Source organism: Synchiropus splendidus, chromosome 2 (assembly GCF_027744825.2).
Source record: "Synchiropus splendidus isolate RoL2022-P1 chromosome 2, RoL_Sspl_1.0, whole genome shotgun sequence".
Classification (NCBI taxonomy): Eukaryota; Metazoa; Chordata; class Actinopteri; order Syngnathiformes; family Callionymidae; genus Synchiropus; species Synchiropus splendidus.
In genome coordinates this window covers 25,721,969-25,737,094 of record NC_071335.1, presented here as the reverse complement: position 1 = coordinate 25,737,094, position 15,126 = coordinate 25,721,969, and the positions used below count along the sequence as shown (strand labels likewise).

Here is a 15,126-nt window from a genome sequence, read left to right as displayed (position 1 = left end):
CAGAAGTGAGCTTGGATGAGAGATTACTCACAGACATGACTGCTCAGTCTCACATAGCTCCAATGGAATCCACTCTTAAACAATTGGGCTTGACTTGAGTCACAAAGTGAATCTTCAACGTCTAAGAGGCTATGTGAGACGCTAAAGTCATGTGACCCTGTTACGGAACGTTGCGGGTCGGAAAACCACAAACCAGTTGCACCAAGGAGTGACGGCAGTTTGGTAACTGTGATGACGCCGCGTCGTGCTCATACGCAAACATCAGTGGCTTTGTTTACATGGACACTTCTGGTTGGACGAATCAACAACCCTCTAATGTATGAGAATAGAGTCGCACACCAATCCTTCTCATTTATAAACCTCACTGGTAGTATAGATGGAATTCTGAGTCTCTCATTGATGGCTGACTAGTTCCTTGATCGCAACCACGCCCTTGACATGCCTGTCAAACTCAAAGCCCAGGGGCCAAATCCATCCGATCCATTTAATGTGGCCCGTAGCACTTTAACTCAAACCCAAGGCATCAACTAGCGACTATCTTCTAGTGTTGACGCCTTCAACGTTAGATGTTGGCGCTGTTGCCTCGTAACGTCCCAACATGCAAACACATCTCTAAGGGCCACACAACCACCTACCCAAGGTAAGTTGGGAACGGACAGAGGGATAAACGGTAGCAACAGCTCAAGTTAGCATGTACAGAAGTCAGGCTTTGCTGCCAATGTAAACTAGCCACTGAGCCAAAATTGAAGTCGCGGAGATGTCTACGGATTGGTTCAGACCTCCGGAAAGCAAGAGGATAATAAGGGCTCGGAAGAGATGATACAAAATGATGACCACTGCATTGGTCTTATGTGTGTGGATACTCTCTCATGTGTGTCAATCAATAGGATCTGCTCTCAGAGAGAGAGCGAGAGGGAAGTTTCTTGATCACAGCGGCTTGTCGGTATTAAAGAAAAGCCCGGTGAGGCCAAAGGTGCACCAAATTAGCATCCACTATGAAGTCACACACTACTGGATTCTGCCCAGTCTGATCACTAACGCAAGCATTTTTTACAGAACTGTATTTCTGGATGAATGGATCAACAATGTGAATGATCAGAGGAACAAAGAAAGAAAGAGCGAAAAGCCATTTTCATCCGGTGGAAGAGAGCAGTGGACAGAGGAAGAACTTTACCGGGTGCTGTTCCTGTGGAGATTCACCGAAGGGTAGACAGCGAAAGTCAGTGACAGCGACAAAGAGAGAAGACAGTGGAGGGGAAGAAGAGAAGAGAAGAAGGGGAGGAAAACGGAGATAGACGGACACACATTGATAGAAAGACATTCACAGACAAAACAGGACAAGAGAGGGGGTTGGTAGAAACAAGAAGAGTACATTTATATGAGTGACAGACAAAGAAGGAAGGACAGTAAGATGAGCATAACCTGCTGAGAGAGCCCCACCCCTTCCTACTGCTGAGGCCTTAAATAATGCTCTTCTAGCCGAGGAAGTTGAGAGAAACGTAGTTTATTGTTCTCTGCATTTCTCATTTCATTTCTCATTCAATTTTTTACTACCATTTTCTTTCCATTTTATGCCTTTAATTGATGATTACTAAGATAGATTTGAATAAAACTTAAACTTCATTTCAAAGATTCTTGGAAATCATGGAAATAAAGCAAATATAGACATATTTCCCATCATTATATTGTGTCGTCAATCTTTTTTTTTTGAAAGATTGTTTATCGACACATCCATTGATTAATATTGAAGGTATTTAACATTTTCTATCAATAATTCAACACAGAAAGTAGTGTTATTTTTAGGTCTTTTAACTGTCTATATTACTTTGATAAAATCAAAATTTATTACTTTTATTTTTTTCAAATGACATATATATTATTCTAGATACAAAATGTTACACTTTGGTCTCTATTTAACCTGCTTAACATTCAGGTTACGGTAGCTGGTAGTTTTGTGACAGAAGCACCATCACCTGGAAAAGCAATCTTAATCACATCCATTTACACTTATCTCTCAACACGACAACGATCACCTGGCCGCAGCACAAATTTCCCTGATAACATCTGCAATCATCAAGAAAGATCTTTATCCATCATCTTTTCGGGAGCATGCCCGTCTACAGCTACGATTGGCCGGCTCCAGGTTCTCTTGAAAATCGGCGATCACTACCATGACGGCGGACTCAAGAAACCAGGATTTGTGTGCAGTGTTCCATACACACACACCGTCAATGCATTCCCCTGCAAGTGCATGCACGTGGAAGTCATAACAGCGGCTGCTTTTTTTTTCTGTGCGGGAAGATGAGAGGTGCCAGAACTGTTTCTAACCCTGAAGCTTTGTGGACGCCATTGTTCAGATGACCATGCTGGGACTCTGTACAATGCTTCCAGGGATCTACCTGCTACTGTGCGCATGCTAGCACACGCAATAAAGTGTTGCATGTCAGCCCTTTTCACATCAGTAAAACATGAGGAGTCAGATGAAAGTGGAATGCTGGATGTAAATAGAAGGTGGGCATTTTGGAAAGGTGGCTGACAATCGAGTAATTTTAAGAAACAAGGATCGAGGCATACGCCTGAGAAGACTTTTAGAGATGTCCTTCATCACCGTGGTAGAAAGTGAACACAATAACATTTTTAAAAATGTAAGAGATTTAAAACAGTGAAGCTAAGAGAAAATCTAAACTGCAAAATGTAACTTGTGAGCTAGTGTCTGTTTTATTTCAAAATAATTAGTGATGCATACAAGCTCCGAACATGCATTTGGTCCACAAAGGTCTGCGTCAAACTCCCTCAATATGTACAAAAACTCATGATCTGCTCATGCAGACACAGCCGTAACTAACCTTTATCTTCTAAGATAGTCCTACCAGCATGCCACCTCCCCCGCCCACCCAGCACCCTCACCCCCAGCGCCAGCCCCCTACTACACTCAGGCTCGTGCAGAGAAGCAAGAGTGAAATACCTGTGCCTTCTTGTTGGTCAGCTGAGTGTGATTTGTGTGTGTATGAAATGAAAAACGGCGCCTGCAGGTGCTCTTGTGGTAAACCTCTGGCCAGGGCACTTAAAGGGTTAAAGGTGCCTGGGGAGCCCACACCCCCACGGACTGACAGAGGTGAGAGGATCAGTGGGACCAGTGAGGATGGTTGTCGGAGGGTCAAGACAGAGTTGTTAGGGCGACAGAGGGGTGCTCAAGGTGAGCTGAGGAAATCGCTCCTGACCAGCAGCAAACAAATATGACAAAACTTGAATCAGTCCCTCCAGGAGACGGCGATGTTGCGATCGCAACGAATAGCACAACTTCAATCAATCTGATTTCGTCCACTCACTGCGACTTTCCTGCAAATTCCACCAATCACTGGAGTGTCCTTTCGCCCACCCCTCTACACAACATGTGCGTCATCATATTCCCTCTCTCCTTGTTGAGATGAAGTGTGATGGCAAATGCTCAAGTTACAAGTTACGTCAGTGTCGGCCCATGTGATGAGCTCCATTACAAAACAACAAGCAAGAACTACTCATGGAACATCATGATAACAAAGATGCACTTATTTTATCAAGGTTTTTTTAGATTTAGCACATACACTTATATATTTATTGTGTGTGTGAGTTTGCCCTGAAAATGTTATTTTTTATTGTAAATAGAATAGAAACAAATCTTTGGAGTCTCTTTTTTTAGGCTAAGAAATGACAGGAGTTTTTAACCAGCGAATTTGCAATGGTCCTTATTTCCTGACAAGTTGTTCCAGATCGAAAATCAGACATTTTTGGTCGCAACAATGAAAAGCCAGATAAATCCTGGAGGGCTAGTTTAATTGTGGACGGCAACGGCCTCCACTCGTTCGCTTTGCTGCGCATTAGGAGGGGATCAGTTGAATGAGATCAAATGGTCCTATCGGAGAGCAAGAAGCTTTGGTGGGGCGAAGTCAGGAAGTAAAGGTTTATGAAACCAAGAACGTCTGATGCAAGTACAGAGGAAGGGATGACTCACGGCCTGGAAGGTGGGAATATCAGAGCGGCAAGGTTTTGCAAATGGGGTAGAGGTAGGAAAGATTAGGAGGAGCACATCGGAGAACAAACAGGTGATGATGAGAGGTGGGATGGTTGAGAAATTATCATTGGGTGGGGGTTACAGGTTAGCAGCAACTGTCCCCAAACATAGACTATACTTTCATGGATACAAAACACTAAGGCTGTGCGATTACAGCAAAAATAATTCAAGATCATTACTCATTAATTTTGTTTTTTGTTAAACTTTATATTGGCCTAAAAGAGTGACAACAAAAAAAAACCAATTATCAATAAAGATGCTTCTTTGCAGAGCCTAAATTGGAGACAGTTAAGATTAAATGTCCAAAAAGTTGAGCCAGAGTGGACCCTCTGAGTTACAAGGAACTGAGGACCAAGTTAATGAAGTAGTCTTTTGGTGACGGCACAGAAGGACCTGTGTACACAATGCCACATGTGATGGGAAGCACAACTGGAGGGGGTAGATATAGGAGGGAGGAGAGACAGACAGAAAGATGAGGTTATGATGATGACAATGAGCAGCAGGGGAGAGAAGGAACATAGGAGGTGGAGCGCAACTCAAAGTAAAACTGCCTGGCATAGTGGTCTTTCTGTGTGCTGGGTGCGAGGGGTATGGAACATAGGAAGGGTGGCACGGTGGGGGAGACTTACGTGAAGGCGAAGGCCACCAGAGCACCACTAACCACTATAAAGTCCAGAATGTTCCACAAGTCGCGGAAGTAGGAGCCCTGGTGGAGAAATAAGCCCAGCACGACCATCTGCAAGAAAGGAAGTGGGCTCAGAACACATGTTGATCACGATGAAATACAACCATGTCAACAGGTCGGTCACACATCAATCGCACACACGCAAGCAGTGACACTTGTTACCTTGATCAACATTTCAAAAGTGAAGACCCCTGTGAAAACGTAGTCGAAATAACGCAGCACCTGCAGGGAGACATGCAAAATAGTTAAAATATTTATTTGTAATTCACTGCACACTGTTTTGTGGAAAGCAGGAAAGGTCTGTTATTCGCACATAAACATAATTTTAATGAAAAAGAGTTGTTGGTGTTAGGCCACTTTCTGCAGAGAAAGTAATATATCATATAAAATACAAAAAAATTAAAAATCCTGTAAAAACAAATATGAAAAAATCTATTACACAAATATAAAATGATAATAATTATGATGAAAATGTAACCCTTTTAAATGGCAGGCCAAAGGTTCAGGCCTTCAAAAGTTGAACCAACCTCTTAGATCTTTCAGCCTCATTATTATTTATCTAATGTATATAAACAAGTTCCTGGAACAGTAATTCTGGGCTTGGGAAAAAAAAAGTCTTGAACAGACTTGATGAAGAAGAACAATGGGAAAAGCAAAAACAATTTTTTAAGTGGGGAATAAAATATTTGTAAATGTTAATTCGCAGGGAACTAGCCAAACAATTTAGATACGTGTTTATTGTAATCATCAAAACCATCTTTAAAATGAATAAAATAAAATTCAATTTAAAAAATAAAATCAATAAAACACAAAATCAATGCTGTATTTCTAAACTGAAGGATGCTGCTTGGTGTCACACACTTAACCACGCAGTATTTTCAAGTGCACAGTGAAACACCATTAAACACAATAAGCGGGTGTCTCACATGGTTCCGGGGAGAATCCGGCCAAACTGGGTCCTCAGCAGCAAGGGCAATGCTGCTCATGGCGATGATGGACAGGATGCTGAACTCAAAATACTTCAGCGTCAGGATGTAGTGACAGCACTTTCGGAACCTGGTGATAGTTCACAGACACTTAAAGTGGTTGTCAAGAATTCTTCAGGAGCGTTCAGACACGGGCAGCTATTCTCACGGGTTTGTGGTTGACATGATGAAGCAGGAACTGTATGGAGGCATGGGCTTGGGGCCGTCCTCGTCTCCCCCGTCGTCCTCCTCCTCCTTCTCCTCTCTCTTTTTCTGGTCGGTGTTGGCGTTCTTGTTCACTGGAATGAGTCAAGAAGAGAGGCAGGTAGACAGAAATAGGTCAGACTCATTCAAGCGTGGCCCAGTACACAAACATCCACCAGCGGTGTTTGACAAGATGGTGTGGTGAAACATCCTAAAATGCCCCAAAGTGAAAGCAGATCTTGAGAAGGAAGACATTAAACATTATGACCACATTTCCTTCAGAATGAAGCTAATCCCAATACACATACATTACATTTTTTTTGCACTTGAAATATTGTTGATCAGAATGAGCTCAATGGAACAGCAGGTGGCACTTGCATAGTCATTTTATCCAGCATCATAATAAATGGTAAAACTAAAAAGACTAACAGCAATTGGTTCCTTCTCAGCTTTTTTCTACCCTGTGTACTTTATCATGTCTCAGTGACCACCTCGATTTCCACCTACAGCCTCGTGATTTTTAATGTATACGGTAATCTTTTTTTGGGAGAAAAAGATGCCCCCTCACTTGATACTTTTGGACTCAAATTGTTGTTTTTGTCTGTCCTTAATTTTGTATTTTTGTATTGCATTCTGTCTGACACACTACAGATGAGTCCAGAGAAAAATTCTGATTTATTTTCTGCCTTCTAAAGTTTTCAAAATTAATAACAATGAGTATGTAAGATCATTCATTTTGCATCAGAAAATGTCATAAAATTCAGTTATTCATTGAGTGTATAGCATACATTATATGTATGTATATTTCAGTGTCGTACTTACAAGGAAAATTAATGTATTTGTGACATGAAAATTTCAAATTAGGGGACAAAGTTTGGCTAGATAAGATGTGACATCATGTACCATAGCACTGACCAGGGCAACATGCGGCTATAGGGCCACATGTGGCTCTTTGCCTGCATTTATGCAGCCCTCATAAAGTCCAGGCTTGTGTCAAGCAATAATTTCCACATTTACTTAGTTCTAAATATAACCTAATTTTCTTGTGTTTTTCCCCTCTATTTTCTCCACCATTTCATGCATGAATAGAACCAAATTATATACACAAGTAAAGACTTTTTTTCTTGTCCCTCAAAATGAGTTTATTGTGATAACCTGCCTTGCTATCATCGTTTCATGCTTTCTGCACATAACTCCTTTGTGTTGATGTTTACGACTTTAATAGACAATCTTCAGATAGTCACCGATTTAGAACGAAAAATGTTATGATAAAATGTGTATAAAATGAAGAATAATAATGTCATCTAATCTATTTTAAAACATGTAATCACATGTTATTTGGCTTTTCATAAAATATTTCGTGTCTTCTTTTTAGCATCAGCCATAGTCCCAGGATGAATTGTGGCACAGGGGAAATTTAATTGCCCACCCCCAGGCCTGTGGGATTGAAGGCAGACAGGCAAAGCTGAATCTGCAGTGTAAACACGAGTGCTGAGATTTCGCGCTCCGTTCTCACCTTGCAAGATGGCATTGGTGGAGGGGTAGGGGTAGATGGGCGGCATGTCTATGCTTGTGTAGTCTGGCTTGGCCATGCTGCTGAAGATGAGGCTGTCCATGCTGTGCAGCAGAGTGTGTGTGTCGGCGTCACAGTAGTTCAGCAGGTTGTTGACGTGGTCGGGTGGGAACGGGTACGGCCGCTCCTGAGCGCCCGCGAGCTTGCTGTTGTTGCGGATGTTGTCCAGATCCTCGTTGTACTGCAGAACCGGTCGTGCGGTGGACAGGCTAGGACCGGTGCTGTGGTGCTCCCTGTGGATGAATAGAAGAATGAGGAACTCATTTTGAACTATCAGCAGTGCGACTCATATAAAACCTTTAATGAGAATTCCATTTTTCAATTTATGATAATCTCTTGACCTTCATTTCACCTACCTTCGCGAGCGATGCCCTCTGTTTCTCTCTTTGTTGCCATGACAATGCCGCCTCGCCTTCCGTCCCTCACCCTCTTCTGTTTTCTCAACTTCACCGTCCACTCCCTTCGACCTGTGTCTCTTGCCCTGCTCCCCTTCCCTGGCTGCTCTGCGGTGCTGTCTGGACCTCCTGTGTTCATTATTTCCATCACCTGCTTCACTGTGATGAGGCGACACGCTGCGAGTGGCTCTCCCTTCCCTGTTCCGATGTCGGTGGCCCCTGTGGCTCCGGTGACCGTGTCTCTCCTCTCCATGCTGGACCTCCAGGTTTCCCAAAGAAGTGCAGCTGAAGCCATGCTCTATCCGCGTGGCCCCCTGCTGGCCTGATGGTGGCTGGCTGTTGGGGGCTACAGTTTTGTGATGGTGACGGTGGTGGCAGTGGTGGTGGGAGTGGGCGGCACGGCGGATGTGGTCCAAGTCCTGTCGCCTGTACTCTTGGTCCAGGGGAAGTTCCCCTGGCTGGGTCTTGTTGGTGTTGTTGTTACGGTTGTCTTGAGGGTTGACCACCAGAGGTCGATCCAGGTGAGTCTTAGTATCCCCACGAGGTTTCCTCGGGTATGACACCTGGGTCAGAAAGATGAAGAAGCAGTTGGACCCACATCGGGTTGTAGCTAGAGTGGTTGGGACTTTCCTTCAGCACGCCCACAAAAAAAAAAAAAAACTAAACCGAACTCACCTCAGCACTTAACCCCTTATTGGCGATTCTACCACCAACAAATGCTGTATGCTCATCTCAAATGACTGTAGCTCCCAGAAGGCTTATCATATTTTTAAAAATTCTCATAGCGTTTGATAGAGAACCTTGTTCGTGTCTTGTGCCAAACCATGCACAACACAATTGTGGTCTCAGTCCGTCATTCGACACTGTTAAGTAAAGTCAAAGTCACCCATGCTCTTGCTCGTGGACCTAAAAAACTTGAGTTCATATTCTCTGCCTGGACATCAGCAACTCTCTCCTCACAGGCAACAAGAAAACAATAAATCTATCAAATCACGGCTCTATCTGGTTCTGAACTCAGCAGCGAGGCTTCTAACTAGCTCCACTTCAAATCCACTTTCAAAAAAAAGTATTTACTATTGTAAAGCCCTTCATGGACAGCCCCCCCATTGTAAAAATGCTGACCCCCTACGAGCTAACCAGTCCCCTCAGACCCTCAGGTGGGTCCTTGATAGTTTCCCCACAGGCAAACCCTATAACTAGGGGACCTTGCTTCTGTCTCAGCTCATTTAAAAGGCACCATTTTTGTAAACGATTAACTGCTGATAAAGGATTGACTTCAAGAGAAAGTTGTTTTCAACTGTAAGGTAGGGCAAAACCGGAGAAATGGAGGTGCTGTTTCTCATCTGTGCTGCTTCACGGTCAAAGGTGGATTAACAAATCATATCAGAAAAAGGAAAGGATGTTGGCCTCTGCCTTGGAAAAACTATAAACCCTGGAGTCTGAGATTAGACTCCAGACCGGAGGAGTCAAGCACTTGCGACTTACTGGAAGAACTTTAACATGTATGGAAATTGAAATGGAACAACTAGATTATACAATGTTACACGGATTATTTCAAGTGCCAGTTTTCTGAAACCAGTTGTGAGATGAGCATAAATACTGTTTTTTTCTGAGTCACTATTTAGTGCTTGTTGAGAAATGATCTCAACAAGCACTGAAATACAATCAAAGGAAGTTAAAAGAGAACAGACAGAAGCGAAAGCAAACCCATGTCAGCAAAGCAGTTGCATGTTGCTTGAAGCGCTAGCATATCAGAAACAAGAGTGACCAAGTTCATTCCTGATTTTGCTTCCCTCCCTCCCCGGTTCCACCCCCGAGCCACAGATATACACAGTTCGGCAAAAAGACCACTTCTGTTAAAGCATGTTCTAAACGTGACTGTTGTAGAAACAGCTCACGCCGGGAACACACAGTTTGCCGAGCCATATCCAGTCGACTCCTGATCATCGGCGGGACAGCGGCCCCGCTCCAGTTTTGAATCCCTCTTTGGGTTCAGCTCTTGATTTCACTGCATGCCCCACTTTGAAAATGCACCGCAGCAAGGCATGCAGCAGGAAGCCGTCCCACTTAACAGCAGCTAGCATGATTAAAATAAACATTACTTTTTTCACAGGCTTAAAGGGACATTACACGGCGGAGTACGGAAATGTGGAGTGAAGTGTGACCCAGAACGAAGACAAGGGAGAGACAAGAAAAACAGAACCATTGAAAAGTAGTGGGGGACACCAGCGAATGGTAAGAGGATGAGGTGGTGAAAACATTAAATGCTTGCTCCATAGCTATCCTGAGGTCATACGTATCCTCATCTTCATCTCCAACGCTCCTGGTCCAACACAGTCTCTTCTCTTCATGTGGCCAAACCATCTGGCCTCCCTAACTTCGTACCCGAATTTCATGGAAAAGTTACAGTGTGATGGGTGATAATGTCCCTTTAAGCGGTAAAAAAAGGGAAGCTACTCAAAACAAATGTCACCATATATATCAGGAGTAGACTGCATATATATGTGTATATATGTGACTTGTTATTGGGGGGGATCCTCACCTCCTCTCCCTCTTCTCCCACCTTCCAGTCCTCCTGCTCCATTTCATTATAGAGAGCTTCTCGGCTGGTCATCAGGTTCTGTCGGCGGATCTCGCTGGTTCTTTGCTCCCAGACAGATTTGTTGCCTTTCACGTGGTTCTTTTGCTGCTCTTTGCTGTAGCGAACGAGAAGCGAGTCGTCAACACACAAATAGACAAGGGGCTTTTAAAGCTCAATGGAATAGAAGGCTTTAAGCACTAATAAAAGACTATATTGTTAAATTAAACACTTAACATCTCACCAAACGGCTGGAAAACATTTTACACACAACCTGGTGAAGGTCCAGCATAAGACAAGGTGGAGATGAGATTAAATTTTTTCATTTAAAAATTTAAATAATTAAAAAAGGAACAAAAAACACATATAATTTTATCTAAACTAAATAAAACAACAGTAAATGAATAATAATAATTAAAAAAACTCACAAATAACTAAAATATGTACACTACAATTTGCCTTTTTGCGTCCCTCATTGTACTTTGAATTCATACTCCAACTTCAGCAGTGGATTTAGGCTGATGAACTAAACTCAAACCACGATATCTGACTGAGCTACAGATTGGAAAAGTGACATAATATTTGTGCACAACATTTGGGTAAAGAACCGGAGAATCCATATATTACTAAAGATCTTATGAAAAAACATTTAAAATGAAAATTAAACATGACTAATTGACTTTCAGTGATTGACTGAAGCCATTTCTCCACAGCAACTGACAAAGTCCGATAAGTCCTGAATGACAGGAGGCGTTTTGGAACGTCGTCCTGTGTTTGTTCCATTGTTCATGTTTCTGTTGCCAGCAGCAGAATTTACAGTCGCTCACTCTTCAAACTCATCTTCACTTCCAAAAGCCCAGAATCTGTTCCTTTCAATCTGGGAACAATCGCTTCATCGTTTTTTAGAGGACGATGGGAACAGCGTGACAGAGTGTTTATTGTGCGTGTTTGAATGGTACACTTCAAATCAAAGGATGGCAGCCAGTCAAAAGCATTAAAAACACTATTTCAAAAATGATAACTGAGTTATTTAGTTCCATTGTTTAATGTTTGTATGTAAGCTTTTCTTTACCTGGTGGTGTTTCAAAGGTGTTCTATGCTTGTTCTATGTTTTCGGGCTGGTTCCGTGTACTCACGCAGCAATAGAAAGGTTGGCAGCAGAGAGCGGGCTGACTTCGGCAACTTCTTTTGCTTTCTGCAGAGCTGTCTTCTGATTGGCTGCCTCTTCTTGTTCTTCTTCATCCTGCAGAAGTAATGAAAATTGTAGGTTTTTTTTTTTTCAGTTAAAAAAATAACTCTTACTGAGCACCTGAGCATCTTAAAGCCAAATGCGTACCTTGGTGAGTTCCTGTGCGTTTGCGAGATTGTCGACAGCGATGGCCAAGAAGACGTTCAGCAGCGTGTCTGAGATCACAGCAGTTAACAAAAAAGCATTGACCCAAATAGAAACACTGGACAAATCAGAGGTGAAAGAAGAAACTGCTGTTACAACAGACGGCATGTCTGTGGAAAATTAGGATACAGTTGCCAAAGAGGGTGAGGACGATGAAGAAAATAGAGAAGACCATTCCTTTGTCGTTGACTCCTCCCTGAGATTCAATGCCGTCGTACATCACCATGTTCCAGTCCTCTCCTGTCAGGATCTAAACATGGAGAAGGACATTAGCGTGTGTGAGCCGCCACACGAGAGCATACACTCAAGGTAAAAACCCACACATAGCAACGAAGGTAGCTCAGTATGATCCACCTTTCAGCAAATCTAACACGAAGATGGCTCCTATTGCTAGTAGCCGATCCAAACAAGCTGTGAAATCATACACAGATCCAAGAACCTTGATCTGCAGAGTCAGAGATGAACAAGAGCAATATCCTCACCTGGAAAACAGTCATGATCGCAGCTGCAAATGTGTCGAAATTGGTTGGTGGAGTCCCTTCTTCAAAGTTAAATCTGGGATGCAGAAAAAATGCTAAATTACTGAAGCGCAGTCTTCCACCTTTAAAACAATTTGAAGGCTCAAATGATCAGACTGCATTGAAAACTATAGCACAACCAAACAAGATAATGCAAGGCTGCGAAACGTGGGGCAAAACAGGTAGGTAATCTTATGGAAAATCACTGGCACTGGAAAGTTGAGTCTAAAGGAAATGGAGTATCTTAAAACTTGCACAAATCCAGCAATTATACCTGAGTGTTTCATGGCAAAACACTCAAGATGTCCTTGGTCAGGTCATTTAGGCAAAAACTTATATCCAACTTGGCACAATTCCCTTCTTTGTGCATCATTTTCACTATTTTTCGAAGTTATGTCAGTCTACAAGCTTAGGTAAAACACTGCTTCACAGGTTATAAAGATAATATGCATATAAATCTATTTTCAAAAAGGTACATTTAAAAAGGTACATATCTTGTGGGTCACTTAAACACATGTTTTGTTGTTTGACACAGCCAATACAAACTGTAGCATCAGTGTCTCAGCTCATTTTTCATGAGGAGCCCCGTGGTGGTCAACAAGTGCACCATATGGACTAAACCTCATGAACACAGAGTTTGATATGCCCTGCAGATGGGGGACTCAAAAATGATAGTTGTGCATGGATACTCACTGTCCACCGAACAGCTGCATTCCCAGCAACGCAAAAACTACAATGAAGAGGAAGAGGAGGAAGAGCAAACTGACGATGGACTTCATGGAGTTGAGCAGAGACACCACCAGGTTACGAAGAGGAGCCCAGTACCTGGACACAAGAAGACAGCTCAGAGCTTCAGTCAATAAAACCCACAGTTAACGCCAGTTTCCTCTGCACTCTGAAGTCTTTACACTGGCAGCCGCTCAGAATGGTCACATGACTGCATCAGGTAAGACACCAGGGAAAATGCCTGTCCAAACTAGCTGCGTCGTGACCAGCAGGGATCTCATTCAAGTACAAAAGCAGACGATGAACAGAAGCCAAGTCCAATTAAAATCTCTCCTGAAGCGAGTGTCGGACAAGTGTCAAGAAGAGAAAGCGGCGTTTGATCTGCGAGCGGCGGAAAAAATATCTGGACGCCTCTTGTCGCGATTTTGGTAGAGCACGTGATTCCCGGGTGACACATACTTGGTGACTTTGAAGATGCGCAGCAGACGCAGCGCTCGCAGCACACTGATGCCGAAGGACGTGCCGGGTTTGATGGTGGCCCACACGACCTCAAAGATGCTGCCGACAATCACCTGCAGTAGAAAACAACGCGTGTGTTTCCACATGTACTACATGCAAGTATGTGAACGTGTGATCTTGGAACGTGTTACATCTTGGTGAGTAGTTTGAGTGCTTGAGTGTGTAACCACGCAGGTGTGTGTGTGCCACTGTGTGATGCACTCACCACACAGTCAAAGCAGTTAAATGAGGAGTGGAAGTAGGGCTGGATGCCCAGACCGTACATCTTGATCAGCATTTCCGACATGAACAAACCCAAGAAGATGAACTCGGCATAAACTGCAGGAGGGAAGCAGAAGACAAAGGAGGGAGGGAGAACAGGGAAAGAAGGTAGATGAGGTCATCGGAAAGGAGATATGGAAGCAAGGGATGTCAGATAAAGAAGGACAGAAAGAAAAGAAAGGGACTGAGATGAGTGAAAAGTCAATAGCAGAGCGAGAGTAGCGGACTATGACAGTCTAGTGATGAATGGACTCCATCAGCAGCGAGAGCTTCATATGCTAATGTAGCTGGACGCCAGCCAGAGAGCCTGAGCTGACTCGGACCAACCGTGTTTCATGAGAGGGCGATGAGCACACAGCATCTCCGTCTCCAGTAGCATTAGCTGAGATTAGCTTTAGCTTTAAAAAGGTAAAATAAACTATCAGAAAACAACAAAGAGGCAGTTTTTGCTGTAGCCATTAACGCTGCCGTTCGCAGTTCAGAGCACTATTCCAGTAAATCCATTCAAAACAATATTTGAAATCAAAATATTTGATCATTTCACTTGTTTCACCACTGCAGACTCTCAAAAGCGACAGTTTAAACTGCCATTTTGGATTAGGTAGCCATAATGTAGTGGCACACTTGATCAAATATCATCTCATACTTTGATAACTGAAACCTCAATAGTCTTATTGTTTATGCTTGGAATGGCTCAGACATTATCACACACAGACCACCTGAGAAAAAAAATGTGTGAACTGGAACTTACAAAGGAAGTCGGAGAGCAGCTCCGGTTGGTCGTAATGAACCACTGCCACACACATGGTGTTGAGCCCCACCAAGCAGAGGACCGTCCAGTAGAAAGCCTGAGTCTTGACAATCTTTCGGATGAAGAACCGCAGCCGCCTCTCTTTTTTACTGTAGTTGCCGCCATCTTTTCCGCTTTTTATACTGGAGCGTGCAAACCCTGGCGAATAACGCAGATTCAAGAAAAAAGATTGGATCAAACTGCTTTTGTGTCACGTTTTAGAGTTCAGTTATTGGCGGGGCCGTTTTCTGAAAATCCCAGAATCAGAATTTTACTTTTAAGGGCAAGGCAAGTCTTTTCATGACTCATTTCAAAAGAAGTCATCATTCTCTCACTTACCAACTGCATCCCCCATATTGTCTTCCCCGTCCTCTGTGTTCAGCAGTTCAGTTTTGTTATTCTTTGTCTTGATAGTTGGTCTTCTTCTTGAACCTAAATTGACACAATATTTCTGTAAATCTCTATGAT

General features: G+C 43.1%; 1 protein-coding gene across 17 annotated transcripts in view; it reads right to left on the bottom strand.

The window, feature by feature from the left end:
• The window catches only part of cacna1ab (calcium channel, voltage-dependent, P/Q type, alpha 1A subunit, b), a 113,290-nt gene that overhangs the window by 38,943 nt on the left and 59,221 nt on the right, over positions 1–15,126 (bottom strand). For 15 of the 17 annotated variants that reach the window (XR_008413877.1, XR_008413878.1, XM_053855883.1 and 12 more), the window contains exons 12-27: positions 14,998–15,090; positions 14,620–14,817; positions 13,813–13,925; positions 13,548–13,660; positions 13,056–13,187; positions 12,327–12,399; positions 11,974–12,094; positions 11,788–11,855; positions 11,588–11,694; positions 10,416–10,569; positions 7,835–8,436; positions 7,422–7,711; positions 5,871–6,000; positions 5,663–5,792; positions 4,899–4,958; positions 4,681–4,787 (exon numbers count right to left, since the gene is read on the bottom strand). Coding sequence is in view for 15 of the 17 variants with exons in the window: in XM_053855883.1 (XP_053711858.1) it covers positions 4,681–4,787; positions 4,899–4,958; positions 5,663–5,792; positions 5,871–6,000; positions 7,422–7,711; positions 7,835–8,436; positions 10,416–10,569; positions 11,588–11,694; positions 11,788–11,855; positions 11,974–12,094; positions 12,327–12,399; positions 13,056–13,187; positions 13,548–13,660; positions 13,813–13,925; positions 14,620–14,817; positions 14,998–15,090 (2,491 nt within the window). In the remaining 2 variants the exon portion in view is untranslated. The remainder of the gene's footprint in view (positions 1–4,680; positions 4,788–4,898; positions 4,959–5,662; positions 5,793–5,870; positions 6,001–7,421; positions 7,712–7,834; positions 8,437–10,415; positions 10,570–11,587; positions 11,695–11,787; positions 11,856–11,973; positions 12,095–12,326; positions 12,400–13,055; positions 13,188–13,547; positions 13,661–13,812; positions 13,926–14,619; positions 14,818–14,997; positions 15,091–15,126) is intronic. The other 2 variants (XM_053855885.1, XM_053855898.1) reach the window with 1 other exon arrangement.